At 52.9% G+C, this 15,835-nt stretch overlaps 1 protein-coding gene across 8 annotated transcripts in view; it reads left to right on the forward strand.

Annotated features, from left to right (window-relative positions):
* The first annotated feature begins 7,938 nt into the window (after positions 1-7,938).
* CHD4 (chromodomain helicase DNA binding protein 4) overlaps positions 7,939-15,835 on the forward strand; it is a 28,392-nt gene continuing 20,495 nt past the window's right edge. For 5 of the 8 annotated variants that reach the window (XM_087442851.1, XM_014793866.2, XM_014793867.2 and 2 more), the window contains exons 1-10: positions 7,939-8,086; positions 8,932-9,109; positions 12,672-12,793; positions 12,992-13,207; positions 13,417-13,535; positions 13,657-13,898; positions 14,157-14,284; positions 14,536-14,671; positions 14,820-14,998; positions 15,194-15,433. In XM_087442851.1, coding sequence (XP_087298977.1) covers positions 9,010-9,109; positions 12,672-12,793; positions 12,992-13,207; positions 13,417-13,535; positions 13,657-13,898; positions 14,157-14,284; positions 14,536-14,671; positions 14,820-14,998; positions 15,194-15,433 — 1,482 coding nt within the window. In that variant the 5' untranslated portion in view covers positions 7,939-8,086; positions 8,932-9,009. The remainder of the gene's footprint in view (positions 8,087-8,931; positions 9,110-12,671; positions 12,794-12,991; positions 13,208-13,416; positions 13,536-13,656; positions 13,899-14,156; positions 14,285-14,535; positions 14,672-14,819; positions 14,999-15,193; positions 15,434-15,835) is intronic. The other 3 variants (XM_087442853.1, XM_014793868.2, XM_087442854.1) reach the window with 2 other exon arrangements.

Raw genomic sequence — 15,835 nt, forward strand, 5'->3', positions numbered from 1 at the left:
TCTTGCTGTGAAGTACCTTATTATCTAGTGGGGACCATGGAACAACTCAACAATAATTATCATTCAAGACGGAAGATGCACGAACACAGGGTAAGGTGCTGGCACTTAATTTATTGGGCAATGGGAAGCCCCTAAAGGTTCTTGAGTGAGGTTTTGCTCATCTTGACATATAGTGTGGGATAGACTGTAGGGAAGTGAGGTGGGGAGCATCTAAGGGGAAAGAAAGAGTGGTCAGGGAGCTGTTAAAGTAGTCCAGGAGAAGTGTGACCGTGGCCTGTGGAGGTGGATGGAAATGGGTTGTCTGCAGTGTGAAATCTCCAGTGTTGGTGGACTCTTTCCCCACATTCAGTACATCCAATGGGTTTCTATCACGAGGATAGAGAGGCAAGAATAGATAAAGGAGATGCTGCAGGCAGAGAAGGAATGAACAGAAGCTGACAAGTAACAGGCTGGGGAAGTTGAAGAAAACCTGTAGCCACTGCCATTTTCACAGGATTCCCCAATTACTGAGTGGGCAGTACAATGGAGGCAGGATGTGGGAAATCAAGAGCCCTCACCTCCTGTCCTGGAGTTACCCCATTTGAGGTTTAGGAAAATCCAGAGGAGGAAAATGAGAAAATCTTAGCTAGAGGGAGAAAGAGCATTAGCAAGTTTTAAAAATACTCTGTGTGCCAGAATCTCAGTTTAGGGCTTAAAATGCATTATCTTATTTAATTATTATAATAACCCTCTGAGTTAGGGACAATTACTAGCCCCATTTTACAGATGAAACCCTGGAGAAGCTGAGGTCTTAAGGTCACACAACCAGGAAGTGGCACAGTATCTATGTGGCTCCCAACCTCCTACTCTTTGCAGTACATCCTACTGCATTTCCCCTTCCTGGTACTTTCCACCTCCTCATCGCTGGCTCTGTTACATCCATCCTTCCCTGGTTGCCTTTCTTCTCCTTCCCTCCTCGTGTAGCCACCTGTCTGGACTGCCCCTCTCACCTTGAATCTGGCTGTATCATCTCTGCCCCCCCTCCCAGTTCTTCCTCCATGCTCCTACCCGCATACCCTACAACACACCTGCCCCTTCTCTCTCCACTTGCCTCAGGCCCCTGTGCAGAACACGGTGTGGCTGTGTGAGCTCTGAGAACTGGGCTCACTAAAGGTTCTAATTGTGTTGGGCCCTAGAGTACACCCCATCGAGGGTGCAGAAGGGAGGAGCTAGTTGGTGGCATGCACAAGCAGATGGCTCAGCCTTTGTGCAGTGGGCCATGACTCCCCTCTCCTAGCTGGGATGTACCCAACTTCTCAAAGGCAACGCTCTGATTGCCCACTAACTCAACTGAAGAGAAGACCTCCCTTGGTTCTCCTCAAAGTCTATCTCCTCCGTAGGATGGTCCCTTCACACGGTGAGAGTAGTTGGGGGAAGAGTAACATTGCCCATCTTGAGATAAAACAAATTCAGGAGAACCAGGGCAGAGGTAAGGGTTCCCAAAGGGGCAGCGATGCTTCTCTCTTAGCCTTGAACTGTCTTAAGGAAACCCCCTGTGGGGTTGCCAGCCAGGTTCCCATGGAAGAAATGGGTGTGGGGAGGGAGGTTAATCTCAGACTGGGCCTTCCTTCTCCATTATTTTAGGAGACCCTGGAGACCAAGGGAGGCTGGGTAATTCTCACCATGCTATCCTTTCAGAGGAGCACTGAAAAGTGAAGTTTCTCACAGGGCTTGGGGAATCCCAAAGGTTCTCAGAACTTCAGAATCAAACAAACCTGGGTACTAACTTCAGCTCTGTCACTTCTTGGCAATGTGACTTTAGCAAGTTAGTTAACCTCTCTGAGCCTCGGTTTTCTCCTCTATGCAATGGGGATCATAATACCTACTTGTTGGGTTGTCTGAGAGTCAATGAGATCATCTTTGAAAGGCACCTGAGAGGCATCCCATAAGGGGGAGCTCTCTTTCTAACAAGAGTATGATGAGGAGATGCCTTTGGTCAAGTCTGCTCATGATGTCCACGGGGAGTGTTTCTGGAAGACAGTAAGGGCTCCAGGTGAATCCTCACCCAGACAGAGCTCTTCCACCAATCAGAACTAGGGCTAGGGTTTGGGTGAGCAAGGCAGGCTGGGCAAGTTTCCATGGTGCTAGGTCAAGTAGACAGCTTTCACCGGCAGTGACTGGCCTGTTGCTCTCCGGGGGCTCTCTGTCCCCACTGGGCCTGGTGTCCATCCCACAGACAGAGGAGTGGGTGGAAAAGTGCCTGAAAGGGAGAGGAGAGGGGGCATGGGATGAAGAACCAAGCAAAGGAGAAAGGGCAAGAGCGGAGGCTGGAGGGGAAGTAAGGGCCCAGGCAGGCACAGGGTGGGGCCCGGGAGAGGGGCCCAGGGCAGGAGGGCGGGAGAGAGCCTGGGAGGGAGAGCACCGAGGAGGGCGGAGGGAGGAGGGAGGGACAGGGAGGGAGCCCGGCGGCGCTGACACAGCCTCGATGTGTGGAACGGGCTGGGGTTTGGCCCACAGGTCAGGCGTCTGGCAGTATTATGGGATGGAGAGGCCTTAGGAGACAGGGAGAGTATTATGGGCTAGAACAGCCTTAGGAGACTGGGGAATATTATGGGCTGGTGAGGCCGGGCTCCAACTGGAGGCGGGAGGAAGGGGTGCGGGGCGGGAAGGAGGGGTGGTGGTGGAAGGGAATATTATGGGCTGGAGGCCTCCTGCGACCAGAGGCAAGAGTATTATGGGCTGGCAAGGCCTTCGGTGGCCAGAGGGGGGAGCAGCGGGGGATGGCACCGGCTGCATGTGACTGAGGGGGGGCCATCTTGGGGGGGTGGCGAGTGGGGGTGGGGGAGCATATTATGGGATAGCTCTTTGTACCTACTGCGGGGACTGCTTCTCCAGAAGATATTATGGGATGTCGTGTGTGGGAGGGGGAGTTGGGCTGGGGGGATTATTATGGGATGGTGGTGCAGAATGGGGAGGGCCTGAGGAGCTCTTCTCCAACCACCCCCCCCCACCCCTTACTCTCTTGCCATCTTCTCTAAGGTCTGCCTTCTCTCTCAAACGGCCCAAGGGGAACACCTGAAATCCACCCCCCCAACACACACACTTTGGGCATCTCAGCCCATCCTAGGCATCTCCCCTAACTAGCAGCCACCTCTGGGGTGCTGAGGGGGAAAGGCAAGCCCCTGGGGATGGGGAGGAGGCCCCAAAGCAGGGTAGTGGTGGCCAGTGGACCACACCTCCCACCTGCGTGGAGTCCCCTTGGTTGCCTATCCCCTTGAGCCACTCTCCTTCCCCTTCTCCCTCCCTTCTAAAAAGTGGGGGCCCTTGGTCCTCATCCCCTCCCCCCTCCCCTCCATTTCCTCTCCAGCTCCCTCCACAGCCTTAACCAGTAAAACAGGCGGCCAGCTATTATGGGATGGCTGCTCCCGGCAGCTCTGCAGGGAGGGGGCGGTCACCGCGGAATGTCTCTTGTGGGTGGCTATTATGGGATGGCCGCCTCTCTTTTTTGGGGGGGGTGGGGGCTAACAAGGAGGAGAATTATTATGGGATGTGCCCTGCACAGCTGGGTGGGGCTGTCCTGGGTAGGTGAAGCTCTGGTGGGGGAGGGAATGGGAAGGAAAGGAAGGAAGAGGGAGGGAAGGAGCCGGGGAGGGTGGGGTGAGCCCTAGAGCCAGACCTGAGGCCTGGCAAGAGTAACTGGCTGGAGACGTTCTTCAGTGACAGCTGTTTGAAGGGGCCCTAGGGCAGGCCAGAGCTAGCCAAATCTGAACCCTGGGTCCTTCCACAGCTTGTGAGCACAGGGTTGCTGAGTCCAGGGCCTGCAGTGTTGGGCTGGCAGTGAGAACACCTGGGTTTTGGCTGTGTGCACACCAAAGGGAGCAGGGCTTCTGGGTGATCACAGCACCCAAATACTCTCTTCCCTCTTCACCTTCTTGGATTTGAGCCTTGGTACCATGGCTCTGGTGGGGGGCTTGGGCCTGGGGAGTTTTGCCACCTTATAGTCACACCGAAGGAACTGAGATTTGGTTGGCTCCTGAAGGACAAATGCCTGTCTGGTCACTCCACAAGCCCTGTATGACCTGCATCCTGTTTAGCCATCAGAGTGCACTGTCACGGTGGCTTTTCTGCTCTAGGTTGTCTTCCCAAACCCCCTTTTCTGACAGAGCAAGAGAATGCTGGTCCTTAGACGTCCTATGAGCAGAGTTTCTGGGGCTCACACAGACTGGAGATGGAGACAGAGGAACTATAGAGCACGTGCTGAAAACTCCCTGGACAAACCACTCTGAGTGTTATTCTAGGTTCTTCTGTACCATGGGATGGAAACAGAACTCTAAGGTAACTGGCTAGAGAGGTTGTCCCCCTGGGTGCATTAATCAGGAGATTATCCCACCCTTAGTCTCTGTGGACCAATCATGCTAGTGGTTTATTTATAATTGATCTGGGAGAGTAGTATGGGGCCAGGGTAGGGAGGGGGAGCCTAGAAGCATAAAGACCACAAAAGCAACACACAAACACACAGATGCTAGCCCTCTCTGGAACTCAAGAAGAGAGGAAAGGACTTTAACCTTCTCCCTGTGATGGTATCAGGGAGAGGAGGAGGATAAGAGGAGCAAGGGTGTGAGTGGGTAGAACTTGCAGGGATAGGGCAGAGGGCTGGGGTGGACAGAAGTTACCAGTGTTTGTAATCACAGGCAATAGGCTGTGACTACCCAGTTTTAAAACTCTCTTCCTGGTTTATATCATGAATCAGTGTAGTAATGTGGTGTATATATATGAGAAGAGAAGGCTATGGGGCAGATGGAGATATTATAGAAGGGAATATGAGGCCCAGAGGCAGGCTGGATCCCCTAAAGAAATGGGGAGAGAGAAGGGTGTAATAGGTATCTGGCAGCTCTATATACCAAAGAGAAGCTTCTTGAAATGAGATATACCCACATTGTGGTATCTTAAAAGAGCTAGCCCCCTCTGCCCCAAGTGAGGAGCACAAAGTTCATTCTTAGTACTCAGAATAAGCATGGGGGAGGGTTTGCACAAATGAATGGGGACCGATTTTATGTCAAGAGAATTTACTGGGGGAAGTGGCCTGCATGCCACAATGGATGTGGCAAAAGGGTGGTCTAGGGAATTAAGTCAGGTAGGAGCTGGTGGAAAGACTTATCAGCATCACTGGTGCTCTGCTTGGAAGCAAAGGGATGGTGATTTCCTGAAGCAAACTCTTGTCTTTCCTGAACTCATTTCTCCTTGCCAGTTCTCCAGTCCTTTGGTTCCCAGAGGAGGGGAGAATCATCTGGCCAGGCTCTTTCTCTAGGGAAGTGAGATTAGGAGGGCAATGTAGAGATGGTGTGAGGTTCGTCCTACTCACTTCTGGTCGGGAAGGGACCCTCCTAGGAGGAAGTTCTGGTTTCTCCTCAACCTGTCCCAACGCCATAGGTCTTGGACTTGTGTGGAAAAGGCACATGAGAGCAGAGGAAGACATTATCTCTGGCTTGGGGGCTGTGTGTGGGGGAGGATGCAGAAAGGTGGCGGTGTTGGGACATTGGTTTTCACTCAGGTCCTGTTTCTTTGGGGGTCAGGAAGAGAGAAAAATGTCAGGCTTATGGACTCAGGTTCTCTGAGGGCCAAAAGGTTTGAAGATTGGGCTCTCTGACTTTCTGAGGCTGGGTCCCCAGGGCGGCTGCAGGGTAGGCGCAGTTAGGGAAGGGGATGGTATATGTTGAGAGGCTACCTTGTGGCATAATTGAATGAAGAAGACATCCTGGAATGTTGACTTGTACATGGGGAGGGGAAGATGGTGAACATTATACAATGAAGGGTTTTTTGGGGGTTGTAGAGTGGTGCCTCAGCAAGATGAGGATGGGGGCAGTTGGAATTATCATGAGACGTCAGGAATAACAAAGTGGGAGAAAAATATAGAACATTGAGGGTAAGCAGAATTTGGTGTTTAAGAATGAGGATAACAATTCTGGCATGTTGGTGAGTCTCAAGAAGGAAGCACATGATGATACTATAGGATTTAAGTATTAGAAACGCTGGATGAACATTGCTTTCCAATCAAAATCCCTTAGTATGTAGGGAACAGATAGGGGATTATCTTGACCATCCATCTATCTTGTAAATCCTTTTGGAATACCTTCCAGCCTCTGGAAGAACCACCAAGAACCTCTACTGGGATCTGATCTCTCCTGAGACCAGTTGGGATTTGTTTTATTCTCTATAACAGAAAATTGGGAAATAGCACTCAGTTATTCTTCCTTGACACCAGACATTCTATCTCATGGTTTGTTTGGTTCTTTATGCTTCTTGAAGGGAGGTACCTATGGTGCTTGCATTCCCTATGGTGCCCAGCTCTGTGCCTTGCTAGGTACTCTGTCAACATCTGTTGAATGACCATAAGTAGCAAAGTAGAGGGAGGGCAGGTCTTGGCTCTTAGTGTGTATATAGCAAGATCCTCAGTTCCTATCATGATGGGATGTTCATCCATGGGAGTGGCCTAGGGGTACTGATGAAAGGACCACCTGACTCGGGGAGGAGGGGGTGGGTGGAAAGAGGACTGCTGGAATGTTGAGAAATAGTCTTTAGATGGGAGTTTGTAATTATTATGGGATGTTCTGGGATGAAGTAAACTTGATGTAAATGGCTCATCTGGCCAGCATGGTATTTGGTTGGTCTTACTTAAAATTTAAGAGCTGGAGGTAAGCATCTGGAGAATATCTGGACTTTGGCAGGATTGGGTGGGGCCCAAGGTTGACTCTCAGTTCCTAAGTCTCTGGAAATGATGGGATGAGGGAAGCAAGGGTCCATCCTAGACATCAAGAGGCTTTATGCCAAGATACTGCTTTGGCCCACTAAGGGATGAAGGTGTGTACAAGTTGGGGCAAGGACAGGGCAGTGTGGGTAGCCTGCTTCACACTGTCAGTTAGAATAGACTGACAGCATCTGGAGATGGGGGAGGTATGAATATGAATATTATGGGATGCCTGGCTGGAAAGGTATAAGGGTGGTGGAGTGGAGATGAAGCATTATGGGATGTAACACTGGGTTGTGCTGAGAGTATTATGGTATGTCTGGTTGATCATGGGCTCCCTGCAATTGTTATGGGATGTCAGGGTGTGGGTGGGGGAGTAAAATTACTGGATATCTTTCCAGCGTTAGAGGAAAGTTGATTAGATGTCCATCTAGGGTCACAGTAGGGCTGCCGATCATTATGGGATATCTCTTTGATAGGGGAGGAGTGGTTATCATGGGCTGTGGAGCTAGAATGACTGTGTGAAGGCTGAGGGTGGTGGTGTGAGCATCTAGACCCTAGCCTGCAGGGGCTGAGGGCAGCTCCAGGGGGTTGGTTACTATGGGATGTCAGTATAGAAAGTGGGAGACTGATTATTACGGGATGTGTGTGGGAGGAGGCCGAAGTGTCCGTCGTTGTGTGTGTGTGTGGGGGGTGAGTTTCTAACTATTATGGGATATCAAACTGGGGGTGGATGAAGAGTGGTTATTATGGGATGTCTATGGGGGATGGGGATGAGTATTATGGGATGTGAGGCTGGGAGGGGTGCTTATTATGGGATGGCCATGGGGAGGGAGAGGTGACGGATTATTATGGGATGTTAGCATTGGGGCCAAGAGTGAAGAAGTTGGCAAAGGATGGCTATTATGGGATGTCTGGGGGGGGAAGAGTTAGTTGCAAAAGGTCTACAATATTATGAGATGTCAACAGCCTTGGCATACTTGTGTATGGAGTGTGTAGGGGGGTGTCCGTGTGTATTATGGGATGGCCAGGAGGTGGGTGGTTGCCCGGGTGACACGCGCGCGCGCGCTCGAAGGGGGCGTGGCCAATGGTTGCCTGAGCGACGAGGGGGCGGGGGTTGCCCGGGAGACCTAGGGAGGAGGGTGGCGGTAGTGGAGGGGGGGGTTGGAGTTGGTTGAGGTTATTATGGGCTGTCCGTGGGGGGGCGGGGCCTGTGCGGTGGGATTTCCCGGCCGGTGTTTCGGGCCCTTTAAGAAGCGACGCCGGAGCCGGAGCCATTTTCCCCCCTTCGGCCGCGGCGAGACGGAGCCGGAGCGGGAGTGACACCGGGCCGGACCCAGCGCGACCTGCGGCGGCTCCGGGGTGAGGAGAGCGCGGGGTTCCCAAAGAGACGCCCCTCTCAGCCCGACCAGTCCCGAGGGTCATACCTCCACCTACCCCTTCCTCAGGCGTCCCTCGACCCACGGACCGCCCCCTGCCCGCAGGAGCCGACCCTTCCCTTCCCTGCAGGGCGCCCCCTTCCCCCGCCCCCGCCCTAACCCGGAGTCTGGCTCCCCGCGACTCCCACCTCGGCTCCGGCTCCCACAATGCCCGGCGCCCGCCCCCTCGCCCTTTGCTCACTTGCCCCCCGGGACACGTGGCCCGGCCCCCCGCCCGGTGGGAGCCCTCTCGCCCCCGCGTCCCTGCCTCCAGCCCCCCGGAGCGCCCGAGCCTCCACGCCCCCTCCTCCCCCCGGCTTCTCAGGAGAACCTGAGTTGTCCCAGAGGACAGCCTTTGGAGAGCTGCCCTGTCTGGGGACTGGCCCCTCCCCAGGCGAACGGAGGCGCCCCCCCACCCCCAAGTGACCTTGTGTCCCCGAGCGCCTCGCCGCCTGCCGCCTCCCCCGGCTACCCCCGCGCTGCGGGCACTCGGACCCCCTCCCCCCGTCACACCCTGCTCAGTCCAGCCTGGCTTCTCTCCTCCCCCCTGCCTGCACCAGCCTGCCCTCTGGGGTGTCGCTCTTGCTCATCTGGGGGCTCCAGCTGGGGAGCCGGCTTCCGGGCTGCCCCCGAGGAGTGTGGAACTAAGTTCAGCCTGAGTGGCCCGGGTGCCCTACTCGGAGTGGGGGGGGCCGGGGTGGTGGTGGGCGGAAAGAGCGGGGGGTATGGGGGAGGGGGACAGTGCGCGTCACTGACTGTTCTCTCTTTCTTCCCCCCTCCCCCGCGCAGTGACTCGGGCCAGTGTAGAGGGCCCCAGGCCGCAGGCAGGAGCAGCTGGGCCAATTCCCTGGCCGGGAGCGGAAGGGGATGGCGTCGGGCCTGGGCTCCCCGTCCCCCTGCTCTGCGGGCAGTGAGGAGGAGGATATGGATGCACTTTTGAACAACAGCCTGCCCCCACCCCACCCAGGTAACATCTTCCCCAGGGGCCCAGGACAGGAAGGAGGTATTTGGGCCCTCCCTAGTACTCTGGTGAGGTAGGGTTGAGTTTCTCTCTCTCTGTGCATTCTAAGGTGGAGGGCATCCGAAGGGAATGGTTGCCTTTGCGGAGCTCTTGAGGGGGTGGGGGGTGGAAGCCATGTGCCTCCTGAGCTCCGCAGATCGAGATGCAAGCTTGCTGCACTGTCTTAAGGAATCCTATGCAGTTCCCAGTTGAGGGAGCTCTCTGGGCTGGCACGCATTACCTTGTGTGGGTCCTTGGAGAAATGCAGGTATCTGGGACCCCTGGAGGCTGTGTGATGGTTGGTAGTGGTGGGGTTTGAGGAGGCCAGCCAGGCATCGGTGCTAGTAGCATCCTGTGGTTGCTGCTGTGGAAAGGAAAGAGGGAGTGCTGGTTACTCTCTATCTGATTATTTTTAGCTTCTGATCAGTTACTGGTTTTCTGTGCCGTTTCAACTGTGTGTAGTTTGAATTGCGCTCCTCAGCTGGCATCTAGAGCGCTTTTAGCCAGGCAGATTGCTGGAATGTTTTGAGTGGGAAAATGTTGGGGGCTAGGGGTAGGATGTAGTAGCCTGAAGGATAGACTAGGAGGGGCAAAAGAAGGCAGGTGACACCCTTGGCACCTCTCCTCCCCTACCAAGTGGATGTAATCCTGGCTTTCTTTCCTAGAGGCTTCTGCCTCTGTGCAGGTAGCCTGTGGTTTGGCCTGGTGGTGTGATGTGGTTGTGTAGGTGTGTTGGGGGTTTTGCTATCTGTGTTTTGGGGTGGCTCCTTAGACTGGCCAAACCCAGATGGTTATAACACCCTGCCTGATAGGAATAGCCCTTGTCTGTTCTCAAATGATGATTGATGTCATGCTTCTAAGTGGATGTCTCTCTCTGGTCTGTCTGTCCTTCCTCAGAGCCCCTGGCTAAGTCACCTACTTGTTTTCTTGACACTTTTTCCTAGCTTCATTTTTTCTACATGCCATTTCTTCATCCTCTCTGCTTATATATTTTTTTTCATTCTGGAGCCTGCTGGTCCTGCTTTTGTTTCCCATCGAACATCTTTCACTTCTGGCTCCTCTCTCCTTAGCTCCAACGGCAAGTTGAGTTGATCTAGGAGAGATGTTTCCACATTTGGCGTTTTCTGAGTCAGAAGACTTTACTTCAATCTAAGGCTACTTAGGAAAGGGGTCAGTCTTGTTACTCAGTCTTCAACTCTTTCGATAAGAAATTTAGGCTTGAGTCTCATCTCTTTGTGGGGCAAGGTGGCCAATTTCTGTGCTGTGGCCTGAGGTGGGGGTGGGGTGGTGGTGGTGGTGTGATCCTATCTTTTCTCTGGGGAGCATGAGAAGTAGTAGTGCTGTCCAGGCAATCTTGGGTCCACATCTTGGCTTCCCATTGGCCCTTGGTCTGGGGCTGCCCCTGTGTTGACTGGGAGCTGTGCAGGCTCCCAGGGTGAACTCTGCCCCAAGCTGTAGCGTGACCCAGTTTTTCCACCTGCCACACCCCATTCCTGTCCCTTTCCCAAATCTTTCTCTATACCTCAGTCAGTTTGCCACTTGCCAGGTGAGCACATTATCTGCCTGAAAAGTTTGGGGGTGTTATATGGATGGAAGGGTGTCCCCTTTGCCTCCATGGATTTGTCTTTGTCTCCACTTCCAGCTTTTATGGAGGTGATGAAGAGGAAGAACCAAGAGATGTAGCTGACTGGGGGGAGCGACATGGGGATTGCTGGGGAGAAGCCCTTAAGAAAATGATTCTTGCTGGTGAGATCCAGGCTGGTGTTCATTCCCAAGGGAATGGGAGGGGCTTTCTTGTGCCCTGCCTGATCCTAGGCTGAGTGGGGGGGAAGCTGATGGTGCTTTGTCAAGCCTCATGTCTCCTGTTCCCTAGTATCTGCCTCACTCAGGAAGGGCGGAGCCGGAGGCATTTTAGGGCTAGTTCTGGGGGTCAGGAGCTAAGAGCATGTGTAGGATTGAAGGAAGCATGTTGTCCACCACTATCTCGATGCTGCTCCTTTCTCCTTGGTATTCACATGACTCCCAAATGTTGGATAGGTGACTCCCTCTAATCTATAAGAGGTGGGTTAGGATCTGTGGCCTGGACTCTGCACGGGGGTGATGAGGAAACTGAGCTTCCGAGACTTCTTGTGGGCTCCCGTTCCTCAAGGTAAATCTTTTGGGTACCAGAAATTTGAGGAGAAGTTTGTATGCTCTGACCACATCTCTGCTGAGCCTTTGTTAAATCTTAGGTCTGATGATTTAAAAAATAATTGTGATACGGGGAGTAACCCAGTCCCTTTCATAGTATTACTGCTTGTGTTTGTCTTGGGTTTCCTTGTCTAGGACATTAGAGTGACCTCTTGAGAACTGTGTCATCCCAGAGTAGGTGTTAGGAGAGGTGGCATTTGGACCTGGGGCCAGGTAATAATTTGGGAAGTCTTCTGTGAGGGTAGTCTTTCCCCAGCTACCTCTCTCAACTCCACCCACCTCCCCTTCCACTTCCTGTCTGTCCTATGTTGGCAGCTGGGTGCCCTGGGCTGGCTTCTGCGGTCAGGAGCCATTTTCCCTCTCCTCAGTGGGTGAGGCACTCCCTCTTTCTCTCCACTCCCGTCTCCGATCCCCCCCTCCTTGGGCGGGGGTGGCTTGGGAAGAAGGAGAGAAAGGAGGGAGGAGGGAGCTGGTGTGCTGGTGTGAATGTCTGTTACAAAGGAGGCTGCCTCCTGGCCTTCTTCTCCCCCTCTGTGCCCCTTCCCACCTATCCCTGCCCAGGAGCTCTCAGTATTACCCCAGGCTTTGTGTGTGCTCCCAGCCAGGAGAGGAGGTGGAGCCAGATGGGAGGAGGATGGGGGGGTGGAGTGGAGGAGATGGTGACAGCTGGGCTGATTTGGGCCCCTGGGGAAAAGAGGCTACTGACCCAGGAGAAGCTGGGGAGGAGCAGTAGAGCTGGAGATGAGGAGAGGAAATTATGTCTGGGAGTGGACGTGATGTTGGGCTGGCAACTGAACCAGTCTCCTGGAGGTTCTGGTTGTTTTGAGCAGTGATGACCCAAAGAGGTTAGTGAAGGGTGTGGTTTTTGGGACCCTTGAACTGATATTGTTCTGGGAATGTGGTGAGGGTGTATTCTATAGTTTTGTCTTCTGGGTAGGACCTTTCATTCTCGTTCCCTGGTTTATAGAGTACTTGGTGACCAGTTATAGGAGGACTAGACCGGCTTCTCTTACTTGGTTAACTCTGAGCAGCTTGATTCAGCTGCACTGGGAACATATAGAGGACTCCTGTTAAGAATGAGGGAGAGGAGGCAGGGGTCTGGACAGCTGCCTGAGGTGGGCCTGGTTTGGCCTGGCAGGCCTATTTCGGGTATATACAGCTCTCTCTTTGTCTGTTTTTGTCCTGAGTATCAGCTTCCTTCTGTGGAGAGTATAGGAGTTCTCTTTAGTGGAATCTGGGACAAGAAGTAGGGGAATAAAGTCTAAAGCCTCTGGATTAAGCTCTAACCTTTTGCTATTGATCTTTTCCCTGCCTACCTCTCTTTACCAAATGTATGTAGAAAACGAAGAGGACCCAGAAGAGGATTTGTCAGAAACAGAGACTCCAAAACTTAAGAAGAAGAAGAAGCCTAAGAAACCTCGGGACCCTAAAATCCCTAAGAGCAAGCGCCAAAAAAAGGAGGTGAGTGGGTGACTTGATGTTATGGGGGACAAGAGGAAGAAGGGAGCAGCTCTGAGGAGGGGTGAAGGGCTGGGGGTGTTTGTTTCTTCCTCTGGAGTGGTGGGCCGGGTCCTGGGGATGAGCCTCAGGGCTGTCCTGAGGTCAGCATGTGTGTAGCATGTGTGTGTCTGTCTCCCTCTCCCCCCTTCCCTGCTCCAGCGTATGCTCTTATGCCGGCAGCTGGGGGACAGCTCTGGGGAGGGGCCGGAGTTTGTGGAGGAGGAGGAAGAGGTGGCTCTGCGCTCAGACAGTGAGGGCAGCGACTATACCCCTGGCAAGAAGAAGAAGAAGAAGCTTGGACCTAAGAAAGAAAAGAAGAGCAAATCAAAGCGGAAGGAGGAGGAGGAGGAGGATGACGATGAGGATGATTCAAAGGTGCCTGGACCTCTATCCTCTTCTCTGTACTGTTAACTTCTGTCCTTTGTTTCCCACTCTGCTGCCCCTTAGAACATTTTCTCTCTACCTATTTCTAATGATTTTCTCTCAGCTTCTTACCCTGGTCTTACAAGCCTTAGTTTCAACTCAAATTCTCTTAGCAAGTTTGGGCACTAGGCGTCAGGTGTTTGACCGTGCTCTCTCTGCAGGAGCCTAAATCATCTGCTCAGCTCCTGGAAGACTGGGGCATGGAAGACATCGACCACGTGTTCTCAGAGGAGGATTATCGCACCCTCACCAACTACAAGGCCTTCAGCCAGTTTGTCCGGTAAACAGGAGGTCTGGGGGGTAGGGGGAGGAGAGTACTTCTATAATCTCTTCTCACTGTTCTTTCCCTCTTTTATTCTTAAACTTTTTCTCTTTTCTGTTGTTGTCCATTTTTCCACCAGACCCCTCATTGCTGCCAAAAACCCCAAGATTGCTGTCTCCAAGATGATGATGGTTTTGGGTGCGAAGTGGCGGGAGTTCAGCACCAACAACCCCTTCAAAGGCAGTTCTGGGGCTTCAGTGGCAGCGGCGGCAGCGGCAGCCGTGGCTGTGGTGGAGAGCATGGTGACAGCCACTGAAGTTGCACCACCTCCTCCCCCTGTGGAGGTGCCTATCCGCAAGGCCAAGACCAAGGAGGGCAAAGGTGAGATGGGATTCGGTGTTGGGGGGGACTAGTGTAGGCTTGGGATGTCGAAGACAGAGAAAGCGTAGGAATGCTGTTCTGTTAGCCTGAAGATAGAAGATAGGAGGGAGGAATGAATCTTGTTTTTAGGAGGGAAATTTGGGAAGCTGAACATGGGGAAACCAGGTTAGGTGGAGAATATTTTATTATTTTCCCCATCTTCTGCATTGCGATGTGTATTTGGATTGTATGATCTTACTTGCCGTCTCCTGATTTTAGGTCCCAATGCTCGGAGGAAGCCCAAGGGCAGCCCTCGTGTACCTGATGCCAAGAAGCCTAAACCTAAGAAAGTAGCCCCCCTGAAAATAAAGCTGGGAGGTTTTGGTTCTAAGCGTAAGAGATCCTCGGTGAGAGCCCAGCCTATTCCTTTGGTGAGGGGGCCATGTCTGATAGAGAGGGTGTTACCTTATGTCAGGATCTAGTCTTCACAGGCGCATAAGAATGTGGGGAGTTGGCCACAGAACAAGGTGACTAGGCTCCATATATAACAGTCCTTGCTGGGAGTCTAGTACCCCTAGTAACAGAGTGATCCCTTCTCCACCACGCTTTCCTTCCCCTTGGCGTGAACCTGTATCCTTATTCCTTTTCATCCTGTCAGAGTGAGGATGACGACTTGGATGTGGAGTCTGACTTTGATGATGCCAGTATCAATAGCTATTCTGTTTCTGATGGTTCCACCAGCCGTAGTAGCCGCAGTCGCAAGAAGCTCCGAACCACTAAAAAGAAAAAGAAAGGTGTGTCTCTCTTCTGTATGTATATGATGGGATGGGGTGGAATGATTGGGGAAGAATCTCCCTAAGGAGATGGGGTGGGTTTATTTTGGAGGTGGGGGTGGGGGGAGATTTTTTTCTAATAACTGGGCTTTCCCTCTTCCTTGCCCAGGCGAGGAGGAGGTGACTGCTGTGGATGGTTATGAGACAGACCACCAGGACTATTGCGAGGTGTGCCAGCAAGGCGGTGAGATCATCCTGTGTGATACCTGTCCCCGAGCTTACCACATGGTCTGCCTGGATCCGGATATGGAGAAGGCTCCCGAGGGCAAGTGGAGCTGCCCCCACTGTGTGAGTACCAGGCCATTGTGCCCTTTGGAACCCTTGAGAGGAAGAAAAGGGTGATAAAGCTCTTTTGGGCCTGGGCAGGAGTAGAAATGGTAGTGTTGCTGGTGTAGGCTTTGGGAAGCATTCAAAGGAATAATAGGTTCAGACTTGGGTGGGTGGGGGGTGGTAATTATCTGACTCTGTGGTCCTTTACTGCAGGAGAAGGAAGGCATCCAGTGGGAGGCTAAAGAGGACAATTCCGAGGGTGAGGAGATCCTGGAAGAGGTTGGGGGAGACCCTGAAGAGGAGGATGACCACCATATGGAATTCTGTCGGGTCTGCAAGGATGGTGGGGAGCTGCTCTGCTGTGACACTTGTCCATCCTCCTACCATATCCACTGCTTGAACCCCCCGCTTCCAGAGATCCCCAACGGCGAATGGCTCTGTCCCCGTTGTACAGTGAGTGGCTGACCCCAGCTGTGGTGGGAGATGTGGGAAGTGTAGGCTAGCAGAAGGGTTTACCCCTTTTGCATGTAGGCATCATGAGGCTGAGGTCAGGAGAGGTCATTGGAGAACTATAGACCTTTAAGCCCCTAGACAGGTATTTTCCTTCCTCCTGTGATCTTGGGACATCATTGTCCTGCGAAAATGTAGGACTAACTTTGAACAGAGGAGTTGCTGCTTTGCCAGCTCTCTTAAGCGGGATGGAGCAATGTTCTAGCACGGAACGTCCGTCCCTGTCTTGACACCCAGCCTTGGGGTATTGGTAGTTTAGAATGGTTTAATAGGGCCACTTACTGCTTTTTGATTGTGTAAGAAAGGAATTCTGGGCTCTAGGTCTGTGGGTTTTCTGTGCGTCCA

This window comes from Ceratotherium simum, chromosome 17 (assembly GCF_057802395.1).
Source record: "Ceratotherium simum simum isolate JZ-2026a chromosome 17, ASM5780239v1, whole genome shotgun sequence".
Classification (NCBI taxonomy): Eukaryota; Metazoa; Chordata; class Mammalia; order Perissodactyla; family Rhinocerotidae; genus Ceratotherium; species Ceratotherium simum.